Source organism: Rhopalosiphum maidis, chromosome 3 (assembly GCF_003676215.2).
Source record: "Rhopalosiphum maidis isolate BTI-1 chromosome 3, ASM367621v3, whole genome shotgun sequence".
NCBI lineage: Eukaryota > Metazoa > Arthropoda > Insecta > Hemiptera > Aphididae > Rhopalosiphum > Rhopalosiphum maidis.
In genome coordinates, this window is record NC_040879.1 from 5,411,781 (window position 1) to 5,428,421 (window position 16,641).

Here is a 16,641-nt window from a genome sequence, read left to right on the forward strand (position 1 = left end):
TATTTATTACATTTCTGCTTTTATATTTAATATTAGAATGCGTATTATATTGTTAAACTTTTAGTGTACATATTATAATGAACAAAACTAAAATTATTATTTAAATATTTTCTAATGTAGTGTTATAATTCTGCAGATATGTTTTGATGTGTTTGTTTTGTTAATTTATTATTGTTTATTTTATTTTATTTTATTTTTTTTTTTTTTGTTTGTTTGATCAATAAAATGATAAAACGTGATATTAATAAATTATAATTTGCTTTTATTATTTTTTTATCTCGAGTGTTGAATATTTATATCCGTTATAACTATTGTGATATGTAATTAAATGACTAATTCGACAACTGTTGATTATTATTAACTGTTGACAGACGATAAACATTGCTTTCGATAATACTAAAGCTACGATTAAATTGTACTTATAGTGTCGTAATCGGAAAGACTATACTCGATAAGAAAATCATTACACTTATCTAAAAAGACAGCTTAAAGATCCAAACGTTAATTCTTTAGTGAACATTATCATATAATATATAATCCACTAAAAGATATACAGTTGTACTGTTATTAGTCATAGAGTCATTAGTCATTATACTATAGTTAATGTATTTATTACTTATTAATTATTATAGTCATTACTTAAATAATATATTGTTTTTGCAGATCTATTGGTATCACGCACATTCTATAATGTACTTATATCAACTGCAACTGCTATTTATAAAAAATTAAAATGTTCGACATTATTTAGTTTTTATTCGATTAATTTATGATAAATACTTTTGTTTGTACGTCAAAACCTGCACATTTAATTTGAAAATATTTTATTAATTTTCAAGGCTTAACTACTCCAATTAAAAACTTAATATGTTATCAATTACCTTGGTACACAATAATTAGGGACATTTCGTGATTCTAAAGAATTTTGTCAAAACCTCAAATGTTTATAAAAAATTGTTTTCCAATATACATATTTTTTCATTTCATTAAAATATATACTCAATATCAGGAATAATGTTTTAAATTTTCATCGTACACAAGTCGAAAAAAAAATTTCAAATTTCATATAAGTACGAGTAACATTAAGAGATAAAATGTATTAAAATAATATGAAAGAAAATGATAATTTATATTAAATACTATATATTATGTGCCATATCATGTTTTCTTTACTAAAATTAGGAAAGTGTAAAATTACTTATGTTTTTCGAGTAGAGTACCTACCTACAAATTTTGACGACATTAGTTAATTCACGCGTGTTATAACAATGCATATTCTCAAATAATTTTTTATTATTCAAAAAATATTAATCGTAGAAACATAAACACATTTCAGTCTTTCCACTGTTGCTTAAAACGTCACTGTCTATGCACAACGATATTTTCAAAATGTTGACTAATTTTTGGCTATTTGTTAGCACTTATTTATAAATATTGTTAAGAAAATGTTACGTATGCTTTATCAAAACATCGATTATTCGATTCTCGCAACTTTTGATAGTAAAAAATGAATACAAAGCGTCAGAGTGTTAAAATCTCATAACTACGTCAATTGATTTTTAACGAACGATTGTTATAAACTACTTATAATAAAATTCTATAATGATATTGATAATCCAACGAGAAAATAATAATGTTTCGAAAAAAGAAGCGTATTATTATTAATCTTAATAAATATAATATTCCGAACATACAATTCTTCTTAGTCATTAATTTCTTATACCTAAAAGAGACCCAAGAGGAATTATAAACATTGTATGGAGAATAGAAATATTAAATTAATTAAAATGTCATTATAGGAAAATAACTAATAAATATAATACATAGTATGTATCTATTTACTAGGTAACACTCTATAATTATTTATATATAATATTGTACTGTAGTTCTTGGTAGTTAGAATTTCAGCATTAAAAAACCTTTTACTATATTGTCTTATTCTGTGTTAGTACTGTATTCAATTATGTATTATTTATCCAGGTATTAACTAATATTTTATGAAATTTGCGTTGTGTTTTTTTAATATTTAAATACAAATTAAAATGTAATATTTAATAAATAATAAATCGAATGTGCAAATATTAAGTTATAACTATAAAGAGAAAGACATGTTTCGCAAAATTAAGAATTTTTCATTTTCAAAAATAAATATTTAAATAAAGAGTGTTGATATTCTTTTATATAGGTTGGTTCGTCTATCTTGTTAACTAGCTAGTTTTTAAATAATTGTATTTGCCTATATGTTATAGATATCATATTCCTACACTTTCTAACTCAATTTTTTTCTTATAAAAATAATCTTTAATCCATTTGTTTTTATAATTTAATATAATTAACATAATCTCACCCGAAAGAATGTCGAATTTAAAATAACCAATGAAAATATGCTTTTAAAAAATATATATCAAATGAAATAACATTAAAAAAATATTTGTATGGAACTAACAACATCAATAAGCTGATATTTAACTACAAATGTGTCTAATAAGTTGCAAATTAATAAATGGTATTAAATAAATAAATTAAGCCCAATGTCCATTGATTTAATCCAAACGAATATATTAAAACTTAAAAGTATTAACAGCATTATAATTTATAATAATTTATATCCCTAAATAGGGTAGGACTCTTTGCGAAAAAGGTCTGAACACGGCCATGCTCACAACAATTAAATCACGATGTGTGGCTTTGTAAAATATTAATTAATGTGTCTATTAATGAATATATTGCAAGAATATATTATGTATGTATAAACTTCAACGAAATTTCGAAATTTTCCACAGTATACAACAATTAATGACCATTAAGTAAATTTTTCTATTTGTTGATTATAATTATATCTGTTATTGTCTAAATATTGTATTAATATTTATAATTAATATTTCATGATATTATAATATATAATACGTTAAATAGCTATCTTATAACTAATATAATATTATTGTAATGTGTAAATATAATAAAAGATGAAGTCCTGAATAACTAGAAATTTTAAATTTTTATGGGACCTGCTTATCACAGAGTATGGGTGCACTAAGAAAAGATTTTCCTGAAGATTTTCACGTTTTAAAGAAAATACACATACGGGGATATTATGTTGGCTTGTGAGAACAGAATATTTTTATAGTTCTATATCTCTTTCCGATATAGATGTAAGATTTTTTTTTATACCTGTATTGCACAGACACCGTTTTTTGTTGAAATAAATTGATTCAAGTATAAAAAATTAGTAAATAATCTGACCTTATTGTATAAAAAAAAAATAATTAAAAACAAAAATTTTATAGGTGAGATAATGCACGTTCCACTATTCAAATGTGTGCAATAGATTTTATTGAGTATCAATAAAATAAAAATTATATTACATATTATAATTAACAACTTTTATTAATTGATTAGATCTATAATAATATACCTATAATTATTAAAGGTTATGTTTTATACATAATATTTAAAAAAAAATTAAATAGTAGGTAGTCAAAATTATAAAAAAAAGAACTACCTACCTATGAGGCTATAAATATTATAATACAATAAAAACAAATTTTTCTATTAAATTTTGTTTTTTAATTATAATATTATTTAACACTTTTTTATATAACTAAAAATCCTATGTCTATATGTATACACCATACACCAATATATATATATTATATCACCAATTATTATAATTTTATGACTTCGCGTGAAGGCAAACAGTAATCCTTATTATTATCATTATCAGATTTGTCACCATAAAGTTTAACTATTGTCTTCGAACGGAATTTCTTCGAATTTGATAAATATTATTTTCATTTAAGTTTTACTCATTTTTAATAATAAATGTCAATATGTTGTAAAAAAAAAAAAACTGTACGTTTAGCTTGTATGACAAAAACACCAATAATAATTAAAAACAATTATTTTTTTTTTCAATAAATTTTTTTTTCAATAAATTTTTTTTAGAAAATTCGAGTAAAATAATTTAAAACAATATGTCAATATTGATAAAAATTGTTATAAAAGGTGGGTTATTTTTCGTACCACTGTGACGGAAATGTAGTTTATTACGTGAGACATGCGGTATTTCACCGTGCCGGAAAAATATGTAAAGTTTTCATTGATTATAAAAAATAAGATAGTTATTACTTTATTAGTTATTATAATTGGATATAATTTTGAGCAGTATTTTATGTTTGGTAAAATATCACCAAAATGACTATGTTAAAAATCTGTGCAATTTACATTGAACTAAGTTTAAGACGTGGTAAACTCGTGGGCATTTAATTTGTCACGTGCAACGCCCTGCAAGATCATAGTGATGACTATATAGTATTAGCCGTTAGGTATATATGAACTAAATTACTAAACTGTGCGGTAAAATACTCCACTAATACTGACAAAATGACTGTACTATTGTCTATTATAGTGGCAGTATATTATTATAATAGCTAATAACAAAATAACTGAATGAAATCAGTTTTAACAAAAATCTACCGTGATCAAGTCTTGAAGTGTACTAAACGTAAAAGCTCAAAGTTATTAATAATAAAAAAAAACTAGGGCTCGGAAGTAGTTGAAGCTGCAGATTGCTATGTATGCTCTCGATTTGCAGAACAGCAAGCCAGAAATCTGAGCTGTCCAATAGTAAGTTTAAAAATCGAAATTTTACATATTTTATCAATTTTTGAGGAAAAGTGCACATTTCGATAATTTTTGTTTTTAAAAAAAAATTGATTCTTTTCTTGGTTAATCTTCCTATTTATTTTAAATAATTTACACTATAAAATTTTATATACTATTTAACGTATAGGTTAACGTTTAACGTAGTAAGTAGTTGAATATTAATTTGACGACACTACGACAGCAGTGCGGTGTGCATTTAACTTATTGTAATTATTATTTCTTTTAATCGTTTATTAATAAAATTGTTGAGAGACACATTCGATGCAATTGTTTTTAAATAGTGCTTCGATTTAATAAGATGTCAAAATGCCAATATTGTACCTACCTATAAATTAATTTTCCCATATTTTATACGTATGTTTTTATGCACATTATACTTGTATATTTTTTTTTCAGAATCATTTTAAATAATATAATTTTATATATTTTACAATTTTCTTCGTGCAAAAGGTAATTTTTAGCTACTTTATAGCTTCTGAGGCCTATAATTATTTTAATTCATCGACTTATTTCCGAATTAAACAAACATATAATATTTGTTTCTAATAACCGCACAATAGCACGCCAGAGGGCATTTAACAAAGTACAAACAATTATTTATGTATCCATTGTAAATAAAAAAGTTTGTTCAACGTGTGTTTACCAATAAAATATTATATAGATTCTCGCCAACAATTTTGTTTTATATTTACATTGAATTTAATATTTACAATAGTTTATAATTATAACTTTATTTACCTATAATTTAAGACCGTGTAAAATCGAAATGTTTATTTATTTTACTCAATCGTATTCAAATATGGAATTATAAATACAACGACCGACCGCGGTTAAAAGTTAAAACGATAATTTATTTAACATCAACGTTTCCTAAGGTCACTTAGAAGTTAGAGGACAATGGTCTCTGTTGTATAAATTATATTCGTATAGAATATATAGACGAACAAAAATTTTCGCGTACCTACTTACTCCGGTTGACCAGATTGTTGTTGTTATCGTATCGATAAATAAACGTTTGTGTTTACCGACTGTTATTGTGCGTGGTACGGCTTCGGATCGGCTTATCTTCAATATTTGTGATATTCATAATTGACTAATAAATTATACTACATCCGGTCAATAACATCTCAGATTAGACGGATAATGAACAAATTTTTAAATACGGTGATTAGGGTCATATATATTCTTATGTGTAACAAGCAGAAGCTGCGATAATCAATAGATGAAAGTATGAAACTGCTCTCGTTGGTCAATAGATTGATTATTTTATTGCTAATCAACTAATTATGATTAATCACAATATTATAAAATAAATAAAAAGATATCGTACTCATGTATATATATATATATATATAAATTAAGCACGTCCTTCTTAAAAAATATATTTACTGAAAACATATTATCACTACATATTATGCATTTCACAATATAGGCAGAGTCGCAGAGTAGTAAGCAGCCTAGGGAAGAAAATTCTGAAATGATTTTCTTAAAATATTAAGAAAATTCTTTCTTTTTTTTTAAATCTTGTAAATTTGGTTTCTATATATATATATATTTGCATATTGCGTACAATATACCTATTTTGTATCCATATAATTTATAATAATAATTTGAAAAAAAAATTTGCAAGTTGTGTAAGAAATAAATAAGTTATATTTATTTATATACGGGGTGATTCTTTTATCATGAACCACTCATTATTTCAAAAAGTATTCATGTTTTTGAAAACATTTTTTTGCATTGTTTCAAGTTGTAAAAGAATCAACGTTTTTATTAAAAAATTATATTTTTAAATATTTTTTTAAGTGATAACATAGAGTTTTAATTTCATATTCCAAAGCAGAATATTATTTTGAGTATTTTGATATATAAAAATCGAATTTAGGGCGAGAACCTAACCTATGAAATTAAAACTCTATGTTGTCATTCAAAAAAGTAAAAAATTAAAAAAAATATAAGGATAAAAAATATTTAAAAAATATAATTTTTTAATTAAAACGTTGATTTTTTAACAACTTGAAATAATGTAAAAAAATATTTTCAAAAACATGAATACTTTTTGAAATAATGAGTGGTTTATGATAAAAGAATCACTCTGTATAGCGCGTGATCACGAGCAGTATACTTTCATTTAAATTCATATTTTTATTGCAATGCGGATAAAAAAATAGAATTTGCAAAAAAATTACTAATTGTGTATATAGAAGGTTTCGAAGATAATTTTCATAATGAATATAGTTATATATAATTATGAATAATACAATACCTATTAATTCATCTTAAAGCCAAAAAAATATAACGTGACTATTCTTCAATTATTGTGTAAGTAGCTTATTAAAGAATATGAGTTTTACGAAATGTGTCCAAATATATATTATGTATCTATCGCAAACCATATTTTTGTGTGTATATATCCGCCGTAAATTGTTCTTTAATTTTCGTGTTTAAAACGAATACAAATTTAATCGCAGTCACAGATGAAACAGTATGGTAATTCTTACGATTGAGTCAAGTCTTTGTGTTTCACTATCATAAGATGATACATACATAGAATCATTCGAAATTAAAAAACAAGATGTCAACTTCTAAAATTAAAATAGTTATACAATTAAAATATTTATCATAACAACATACATTATGTTGTATTATATCATATGTCTATTATAGTGTTATTACAAAATTAATGAAGGTATACGTTATACTTATTACATCGTAAAAAAAGTTTTAATGTTCTGCTTAATTTTTCAAACCATATGGTTTTAATTTTGTTTAATTTATAATGGTGCATAAAAGTTATCATTATTGTAGCCAGTAGATTTTCGTAAAAAATTACAGATTTACTAGCTAATACGTATAATGTAGAAAACCAGCCAATCAAACTGCTCAAGATAAATTCTACATATATTTATACACTATCGATATAATATGTTTAATTTACCCCGCATCTTACCGTACCCGCGGCGGAACGGATAATATAATGGTTCAGCAGCCTATATTATATGTATATATATATATATTATTTGTCACCGACCACTGACCAGCCAACACAGTTACACTCACACTTAAACAATGAATTATTACCATTATTATTTAAATTATCATTGTAAATTATATATTCGAGAAGTACTGTAAGGCTATTGATATTGTTCAGTGTTGTCCGTTCGTGTGCTGTTATATACGTAGGCACGTATATGATTTACTACCTTATAGCCGCTTTAATTTTTTATTATTATATTTTTTAAAGTGCATGCTAGTCACACTTAAATTAATTATCGTATAATATATTATTATATTGTGTTAACGCCAGTGTCTGTCTGACTCACGATTGGGACCATTAATTTTCAACGGGGCCCAACACCCCATCATGCAAGCTCTAAACAAAATTAACTGTTTTATGTATATATATATATATATATTACAGTAAAATTATTTTGTTTTTAATTGAATATTATTTGCTTAAAATAATTTATAAAAAAAATATAATCAACAGTGACTTTTACATAGTTTTTACGATTGCACTTATAAAATGGAAAATAACATTCCTTATTGTAAAAAAAAAAATTAACATAATTAATATTAATTAAATTAATTATTAATTATTAATAAAATAGTAGTTTTCAATTTTTTTTTTAATCCATGACCGGAAAATTCTAACATATCAATAATTTAATCTTTATTTATAAATTAAATAATGTTTTTTTATCTTAAATAATTTAACTTAAACTTTTAATTTTTCTTCAACAAAAATGCAGACAAATTTGACTTTCGAAGACCAAAATTTGATTCTTAAATTTTAAGTTTTGAAAATATTCGTTTACATTATTGTATCCATGGATCATACTTACCTACTTATTATTTGTACACTATGTATATATATATATTATATAATGGTGTTGAATAAACCAAACCAGAATTTTTACAATGATGAATGCTTAAAAATTAATTTGCAATTGGAATCACGGTCATATTAAATGATTGAAGTATGCATTTTTCGTTTGGCTGTGGATTCCCAATGCCTAAAATGCGGTGATATAAACTCCCTGCAGGTTTTCACATCTAGATCGACAAGGTAAGAGGAGAGCCTCGAATATTTATTTTGTTTTATTTTAATTATTTTAATTAGTGGATCGAACAACCATTTTAATTATTAATTTATAACAGCTCTAAACAATCCTGCATTATTATATTTTACTGTTGTTTCATCCTCGACCAAAAAGGGTTTAAATTCTGATGTATTGTATATTTGTTGTGCTCAAACGGCTCGAATAGCTGAAATTTTGAATAATTTCATATTGTTTTATTTGTATGTAATAATTCTAATATCGACCACCTATATTTACACATACGGTAAACTAATCATTTATTATTTTTTACATCACTAGATATTTTTATGTTTTATTGTTATCGGCTCAAAATAGCCACATCATTCTACAGGTCATAATTTAGTCAATCGTTTACATTTGTTACAGATTCTAATAATGTTATACATTATATTGCACATTTTACGTTAGTTCTAATGCTCTTCGTTATATTAATTGTCATTAAACTATGTTTGTCATACAGTTATTGTGAATTTATTGTGTTTATTATTATACAAGATGCAACTAAAATAGTTCTATGCTATTAGGAATTTATATTTATGTTTATTTACAAGCTTTAATAAATCATTAAAAATATTTTAACTATTTGAAACATTAGTATTTGGACTGTTGTGATACAATTGTTTCTTCATTATTTTAAGTATATAGGTACCTATATTTATTGGTTTGATCAGAAGGGCTATTTTTTATATATTATCAATGTATATTTATATATTGTTATTGAACCAGGCTATCGTAAATATATTTATATACTTATTACGAATTACATGTTCATATTTATTTATTTATTTATTTATTTATTTATACAATTATTACCATATCACCCATTGTTCCTAGGTTCATAGTCATAATAGTATAATACACACATTTACATAATTACACATACTTATCTATGTGCACACTTAAAACTGTTTGCGTAAATCACCAGTTTTTGCGTAGCATTCCTAACCACTTCTGTTTGAGCTATTATACCACTACAACACGACTACATATAGCTAACACAATGCAGTTGGTCGTCGGTCGCTCGAAAAAAAATTGTAAATAGATAATGGGTGTGAGCGCAGAAGAAAGTCGGTAGGTGTAGAAATTAAATGAAATGAATTTCATCTGTTCTGTGGACTGTGGCCCAGGCGTGCAAATTACCAATGTATAATGTACCGCGCGGACGCAAATACAGTATTTTTATAAACAACTACTGTACTATCATAATAGTTTCAACAATTCAATTGATCTTTGGCCCTAGTTATGATTTTTAAAATTGTTGTTAAATTATGTATTTTTTTTTAGGTTTTTATTCATTAAGTAGTTCGAGATTATTTTTGTTGCTAAATGGAATGCCATGTTAAATCATTTACATTATTATAATCACAGAAAATAATGATGATAGTAATACCGTAGCTATTGGGCATTGTGTTTAATATTAGGTATAATAATTAATAATCTATATTATATTTATTGTCTGTTTATTCTTTTTATTTTTTTTATAGATATCATTGTAAAGTAGGTACTAAAATTGAAATCCATAATAATATGATAATCACGTTTTTTATTTAGCTTATATTTACATTGTGAATATGTGTACAATGAAGGTATACGTGAATTTAATTTTTTTGTTTATAAAAATATCGTATGTTTGAAGTATGAAAACTAATTAGGTGCTTGATCATTTTTACGGACTCGTGAATTGAATAGTATATATAAGTGATTCCCAAACGTTTTATCCACATAGTATAATAGTGCTAATATGTATATCCAACATAACAAAATATATGCTTGTAAAAGTATGCATTTTAAACAGTGTGATTTGGTTTTAAATTAAAAAAAAAACAAATTATAACAATATTTGTTTATCCGTTTATTGTTGTTATATTATTATTTTCAAAAAATAGTATACAAATTTAAATAAAAATTCAAAAAAATAAATAATTGTGTAAATTTAGTTAATATATAGGAATTACTGAATTTATTTATTTTTTGATTTTACTAGAATTGACAATGTATATTAAAATCTTTCTTTTATTTTCTCGAGGTATTATGTAAGTTTAAAAAAAAAATAGTGCAAATATGCGATACTACAATATTCCACAATAAATATCAAATACTCGTATGACTTAAAATTGTAAAATGTTGAAATATGCACAAATATGGTCTAAAAGGAATCGTATTATTTTAAATCACAACTTTGCATGAAATATGTCTTGTACTTATTTAGCATACATTACTTATTACAATCAACTAATAAAATATGCAAATATATACAAATTTGAGCTCTGATAATAAATTGCTAAAAGATGCAGTACTGGTTCTATAACAAACATTGCGTACCTTCACTATAACAGGTACTTTTTTTACGTTCACTTGAACAAAGATTTTAACATTTAACCGAGCGACATTAAAGATTTAAACCATTTCCACTGAAATATGTGTATATACATTTGTATTTCGTTTTTTGTAATTATCTTTATGTTTCTAATCAGTTATTTTGTGAGCCTAAATAAAAGAAGCATAATTTTCAATGGGTATCTTTATAACCAACTAAATCTAATTACTACCAGAAACTAAATTCAAAATAAAACATCATTGCGAGAATGCAAGGTTAGAATCATATTACCTATACACTATTATACTATACTATTATAAATCTGAAAACACAATCATACCACATTTTCATATTATTTTCATTTTCCTATATATATATAACGTCTATTTAAATTGTGTTTTAAACTATAAAAATTATAAATGTATTAGCATATTATAATTTATATTACCACTATAAACGTGTAAATGCACGTGATCGCGGTGTTTGCATCTCTAAAATGTTTAAATCGCAATTGATGTACTGCCGTTGCCGTATATTGGATATCTTTAACTATTACAACATTTAAAATAGTCTTTTTCGCGTATAAATTAGTCATATATTTTGAATTTGGCAATAAAAAATAAAAATACATATAGGACGAGCGCGCGTTAATCTCTTGTGAAGTGTTAATATATTATTAAGTAAATGTTAATTCTTCGACGTGGTCTACGCGTCGGCGTCTTCGTCCTCGTCACCCTCGCCGTCTTCGTCGACGGTCGCCTCCTGGTACTGTTGGTACTCGGACACCAGGTCGTTCATGTTGGACTCGGCCTCGGTGAACTCCATTTCGTCCATGCCCTCGCCGGTGTACCAGTGCAAGAACGCCTTGCGCCGGAACATGGACGTGAACTGTTCGGACACGCGCTTGAACATCTCCTGGATGGCGGTCGTGTTGCCGATGAACGTGGCCGACATCTTGAGCCCCCTGGGCGGTATGTCGCACACGGCCGTCTTGGTGTTGTTCGGTATCCACTCGACGAAGTAGCTGGAGTTCTTCGTCTGCACGTTGAGCATCTGCTCGTCCACCTCCTTCATGGACATCCGGCCGCGGAATATACTGGCCGCGGTCAGGTACCGGCCGTGACGGGGGTCGCACGCGGCCATCATGTTCTTCGCGTCGAACATCTGCTGGACGAGTTCGGGTACGGTGAGCGCGCGGTACTGTTGGCTGCCGCGGGACGTCAGCGGCGAGAAGCCGGTGATGAAGAAGTGCAGCCGCGGGAACGGAACCATGTTAACGGCCAGCTTCCGGAGGTCAGAGTTGAGCTGCCCGGGGAACCGGAAGCACGTGGTCACGCCGCACATGGCCGCCGACACCAGGTGATTGAGGTCGCCGTACGTGGGGGTCGTAAGCTTCAGCGTCCGGAAGCATATATCGTACAGCGCCTCGTTGTCGATGCAAAAAGTCTCGTCCGTGTTCTCCACTAACTGGTGCACCGACAGCGTAGAATTGTACGGTTCGACGACCGTGTCGGATACCTATACAGGCAAAAATAAAAGATACAGTGTAGACTAATGAGGTGGATAGAGCAGAAGACTTAACCCGACTTAACCTGTTTCCATAGGATTTTTATCAGTTGCGGGCGAACTGGGTGTAGGTCTTATACGCGGGCAAATAATACGTTGCCACGTTAAAAAAATGCGTTTCACATAAATTATATTATATTTAGTTCTTTATAAAATTCTTACATCCCTCTTTATATAGAGAGGATATTAACGTTAAGTCTGCTGTCCTCAATCAACGTATTTAAACTTTTCACGATTTTCATTATGTAGCTTAGTGGTTTAAATCAAGTAAATATAAGCATTTTTGATAAAAACATTTTTTAAATTACGTATAAATATAATTGATAATAAATTAATACCAATATAGTTTCTAACCTAACTATATAATTTAAATATTGAAAAATTCGATTGTGTTATCGTGGGGCATTCGATTAATTATATAGACTAGTTGTTTTTGTAATAACGATTTTTTCTATCGATAATAATATTTGAACTGCCTGTATACAAAATAAGAAATTATAAGAAAAGTTTTACTATTGATAATTGTATAATTATTATTATGAAGATATAAAAAGTACCATTTATATAACGACACAGTTACTCAAATACTACATACATTGGTAATAATGGTAAATACTACTATACTATAGATTAAGTACAAGCGCCCGAGTTCTTTGTCTAACGTAACACTCAGTATACAAATGGATAAATATTATGATCGTGAATTAAGTCTCTTTCGTACCTTTGGTGAAGGAACGATACTGTATGTGGTCATGATGCGATCTGGGTATTCTTCACGGATTTTCGATATTAAAAGTGTACCCATCCCGGAACCAGTTCCACCGCCCAATGAATGGGTCAGTTGGAATCCTTGCAGACAGTCGCAACTCTCAGCTTCTTTCCTGAATGACAATTTTTTTTAATAAAAATCAATTACTTAATTTTAATAAGAAAAATATTTTTTATTTCTTTAATTTAAGTTAAGATACAATTAGTTAAATCAAATGACATGTTTTTTCAACAGAACTTTATACCTTACTACATCGAGCACTGAATCCACTAGCTCAGCGCCTTCTGTATAATGTCCTTTGGCCCAATTATTGCCTGCACCGGATTGTCCGAAAACAAAGTTATCCGGCCGAAATAATTGACCGAATGGGCCCGACCTCACGGAGTCCATGGTGCCGGGTTCCAAATCCACAAGAACTGCTCGAGGAACATATTTACCACCTAATATAATATAATAATATAACAAATTGTAATAAAATTGTTTTTAATTTTGCAATACACGTTTTGTAGCAGTTACTAGAAATATTAAAGGTAATATAATTTATATATAAAACAAATTAACATTTAATAATAAATATTTTATTAATATATACATTTGTGATTTCACCTACGTATTTATTTCACACTAAATAATAGAAATATTTTACATTGGGTGCCACATAATAATAAGTGTAATTTAAAAATTCAATCTGGAATTTCAAGACAGTATAGTATATACATATAAAAAATGATGTATCTAAATAACAATACGTTACTCGGTTGGTATGAAAAAAATCGATCGTAACACACGACGGGTGCGGTAAAACTGAGTATAATATAGTTAAAATACTCAACACGGATAGTATAAATAATATAAATAAAATAAAATAATAATTAATATAAATAATATAGAATAATAATTCCCACAATCGCATCGGGCAACGGTCGCGGGTTTGCGACAAGTTATTTACAAAACTTAACAATATATTATATAATCCATATCGTTCATCATATGCATATAATATGATATTATAGTAAAATTTTTGTGTATCTAATTAGAATATTATAAAACACAACTATATATTCCCCACACATTTTTAATTTCTTACACGCAATATGATACGTATTTAAAACAAATTAAAACCTGTAACCTACAATAATTTAAATACAAAGAATACATATATATTTACCGTTATTTAAAATAATTAAAACAAATCTATTTAAAGTCATTATAATACTAAATTCTTACCTAATAAGTAATAAGTATAATAACTGTTTAATTCATTTGAATTATATTTAAATACATAAGAAAATTCAATTAAAATTATTTAAATTTTACACATTTTATATTTACATGATAAGTATCTACCTAAAAAATCAAGACTAATTAAAAAACTTAAAAATGTAATATAAATTGTGTAAATATTACGTCAGTGCTACGCTAAATAATATTGTTTGATTTTATTATAGTATACCAATATAAGTTAATAAAAATAAGTATTATGTTAAATGTCAATATGTCATACCTATTGTAGGCATTACTACAATATACTAAGTTAGTAGTGACAAAAATTTAAAATAAACTGCTTTAGGTAAATAATCAATAAAAATAATAATAAACATTATATAATATACTATATTACACTAGTCCATATAACAATAATAATTGGAGTGTGATGTTTATAAGTTAGTAATGCCTCACTGTATTCATACTATATTATTTATATAGATATTAATACTATTTAATATTTTGATTATTTTTTTTAATACTTAAATGAAAATATTAATGTATTTTTTAAACAAATAGTTTAAACATATTATATTTATATACCTACTAAGTCCCTCCTCAAAAAAAAAACAAAACTAATAAATATATATTTTTAAACTTATTTTGTAATTTCTAGAATCTTTTACAATATAATTTAAAGAATAGGTAATAAATAAATGTTATAGGCACCTATAAAGAACAAAAGGATAAGATTTAGAATGTTAGCACCGAAAGAACTTCAACTGAATAACTAATATTCAAATATTTATTTATTTATTAACGTCAATTAATAGATTTAATCCGAATAAAGTAAATTGTAATAAAATATGTATTTATATATAAATTGTATACTTATATTTTCAATTTACACCTCTCCGTGTTTGCTATTTGAATAAATTGAAATAGTCAATTTATTTTGTATAAAAAATAATATGGTCATGATTTATAAAAAATTAATTATTTTACTTCATATTATAAAATATGAAAATTTCCTACAAAGTTATAAATAACATTTTATTGAATCCGTCGTCAGATTACTCAGATTATAGACGTTCCGAAATACACGCAAGATAAAAAAATCGAATTCCTAGATCCCTGCAGTTATCTTTTAAGTTATAACTTCATAACCATAAAATAAAAACATTAAAAATCGTTGTGATTTTATCAGCACAATAATTGATATATTAAAATTCTATGATACTTTAATCAAAAAATATTTATTATTTAGAAATAATATTATGTGACTTATAAAATGTTTTACCAAGCGCTTCGGTGTAATAGACGTTTATACGTTCTAATTGTAAATCAGAATCGCCGTGATATGACCCGGTTGGGTCGATACCGTGCTCATCGGATATGACTTCCCAGAACTGAAAAATTAAAAAAATACGTTATTGTAATTTAATACTTCAATAGAAATTAAAAAATATAATATGCGTTTATGTAATAACTATTTAAATTATGCTTTAAGAATATACTAATTATTAATAGTCAGGTATAATATAGAAGTGTATTACTTTTGCACCAATTTGATTTCCGCATTGACCTGCTTGTAAGTGACAAATTTCACGCATGGTTATTTACGGTTTTATAACTATTAAATTTTTAATAAATTGTATTTGAATTTATGAGTGATGTGTTAAATGAAAAATTTTAATAGTCAATACTGTACAATAGATGTTTAAGGTGTAAACAAAAAATATTATATGCAAAATTAAAGTGGCCAGTAACATAGAGTGCCTATTTGACAAACCGTTTATCCGAACATCTGTTATTATGTTTATCCAACCATCGATGACGCAGGGCTCGTAATCGGAAGAAAATATTCGATATTCAAATTAACTGTCAGTTGTATTGTCATCATATAAAACTTTTAAGTAATCTATTTTTTTTTTCAAAACAAAAACTTCATTGAATCAAATAATTTATTTAATATACCTATTTACTTATTATAATAATACACAATTTGGTTAGTA

The 16,641-nt window shown here is 26.3% G+C and overlaps 1 protein-coding gene across 1 annotated transcript; it reads right to left on the reverse strand.

Annotated features, from left to right (window-relative positions):
• Window positions 1–10,794: 10,794 nt before the first annotated feature.
• Window positions 10,795–16,281, reverse strand: LOC113559642 (tubulin beta chain-like). Its single transcript, XM_026965393.1, has 5 exons — window positions 16,183–16,281; window positions 15,927–16,035; window positions 13,665–13,860; window positions 13,373–13,532; window positions 10,795–12,603 (listed from the first exon to the last, which is right to left on the reverse strand). The coding sequence occupies exons 1-5, from the start codon at window positions 16,237–16,239 to the stop codon at window positions 11,791–11,793; spliced, it is 1,335 nt and encodes a 444-aa protein (XP_026821194.1). The 5' UTR covers window positions 16,240–16,281; the 3' UTR covers window positions 10,795–11,790.
• Between the last annotated feature and the right edge of the window lie 360 nt (window positions 16,282–16,641).

Excerpts from the sequence above, each read along its gene's own strand:
- LOC113559642 (XM_026965393.1), bottom strand. The coding sequence starts at position 16,239 with ATGCGTGAAATTTGTCACTTACAAGCAGGTCAATGCGGAAATCAAATT. Across the intron at positions 13,861-15,926 it reads CTATTACACCGAAGCGCTTG|GTGGTAAATATGTTCCTCGA; the intron begins GTAAAACATTTT and ends ATATTATATTAG. Across the intron at positions 12,604-13,372 it reads GTATCGTTCCTTCACCAAAG|GTATCCGACACGGTCGTCGA; the intron begins GTACGAAAGAGA and ends TTGCCTGTATAG.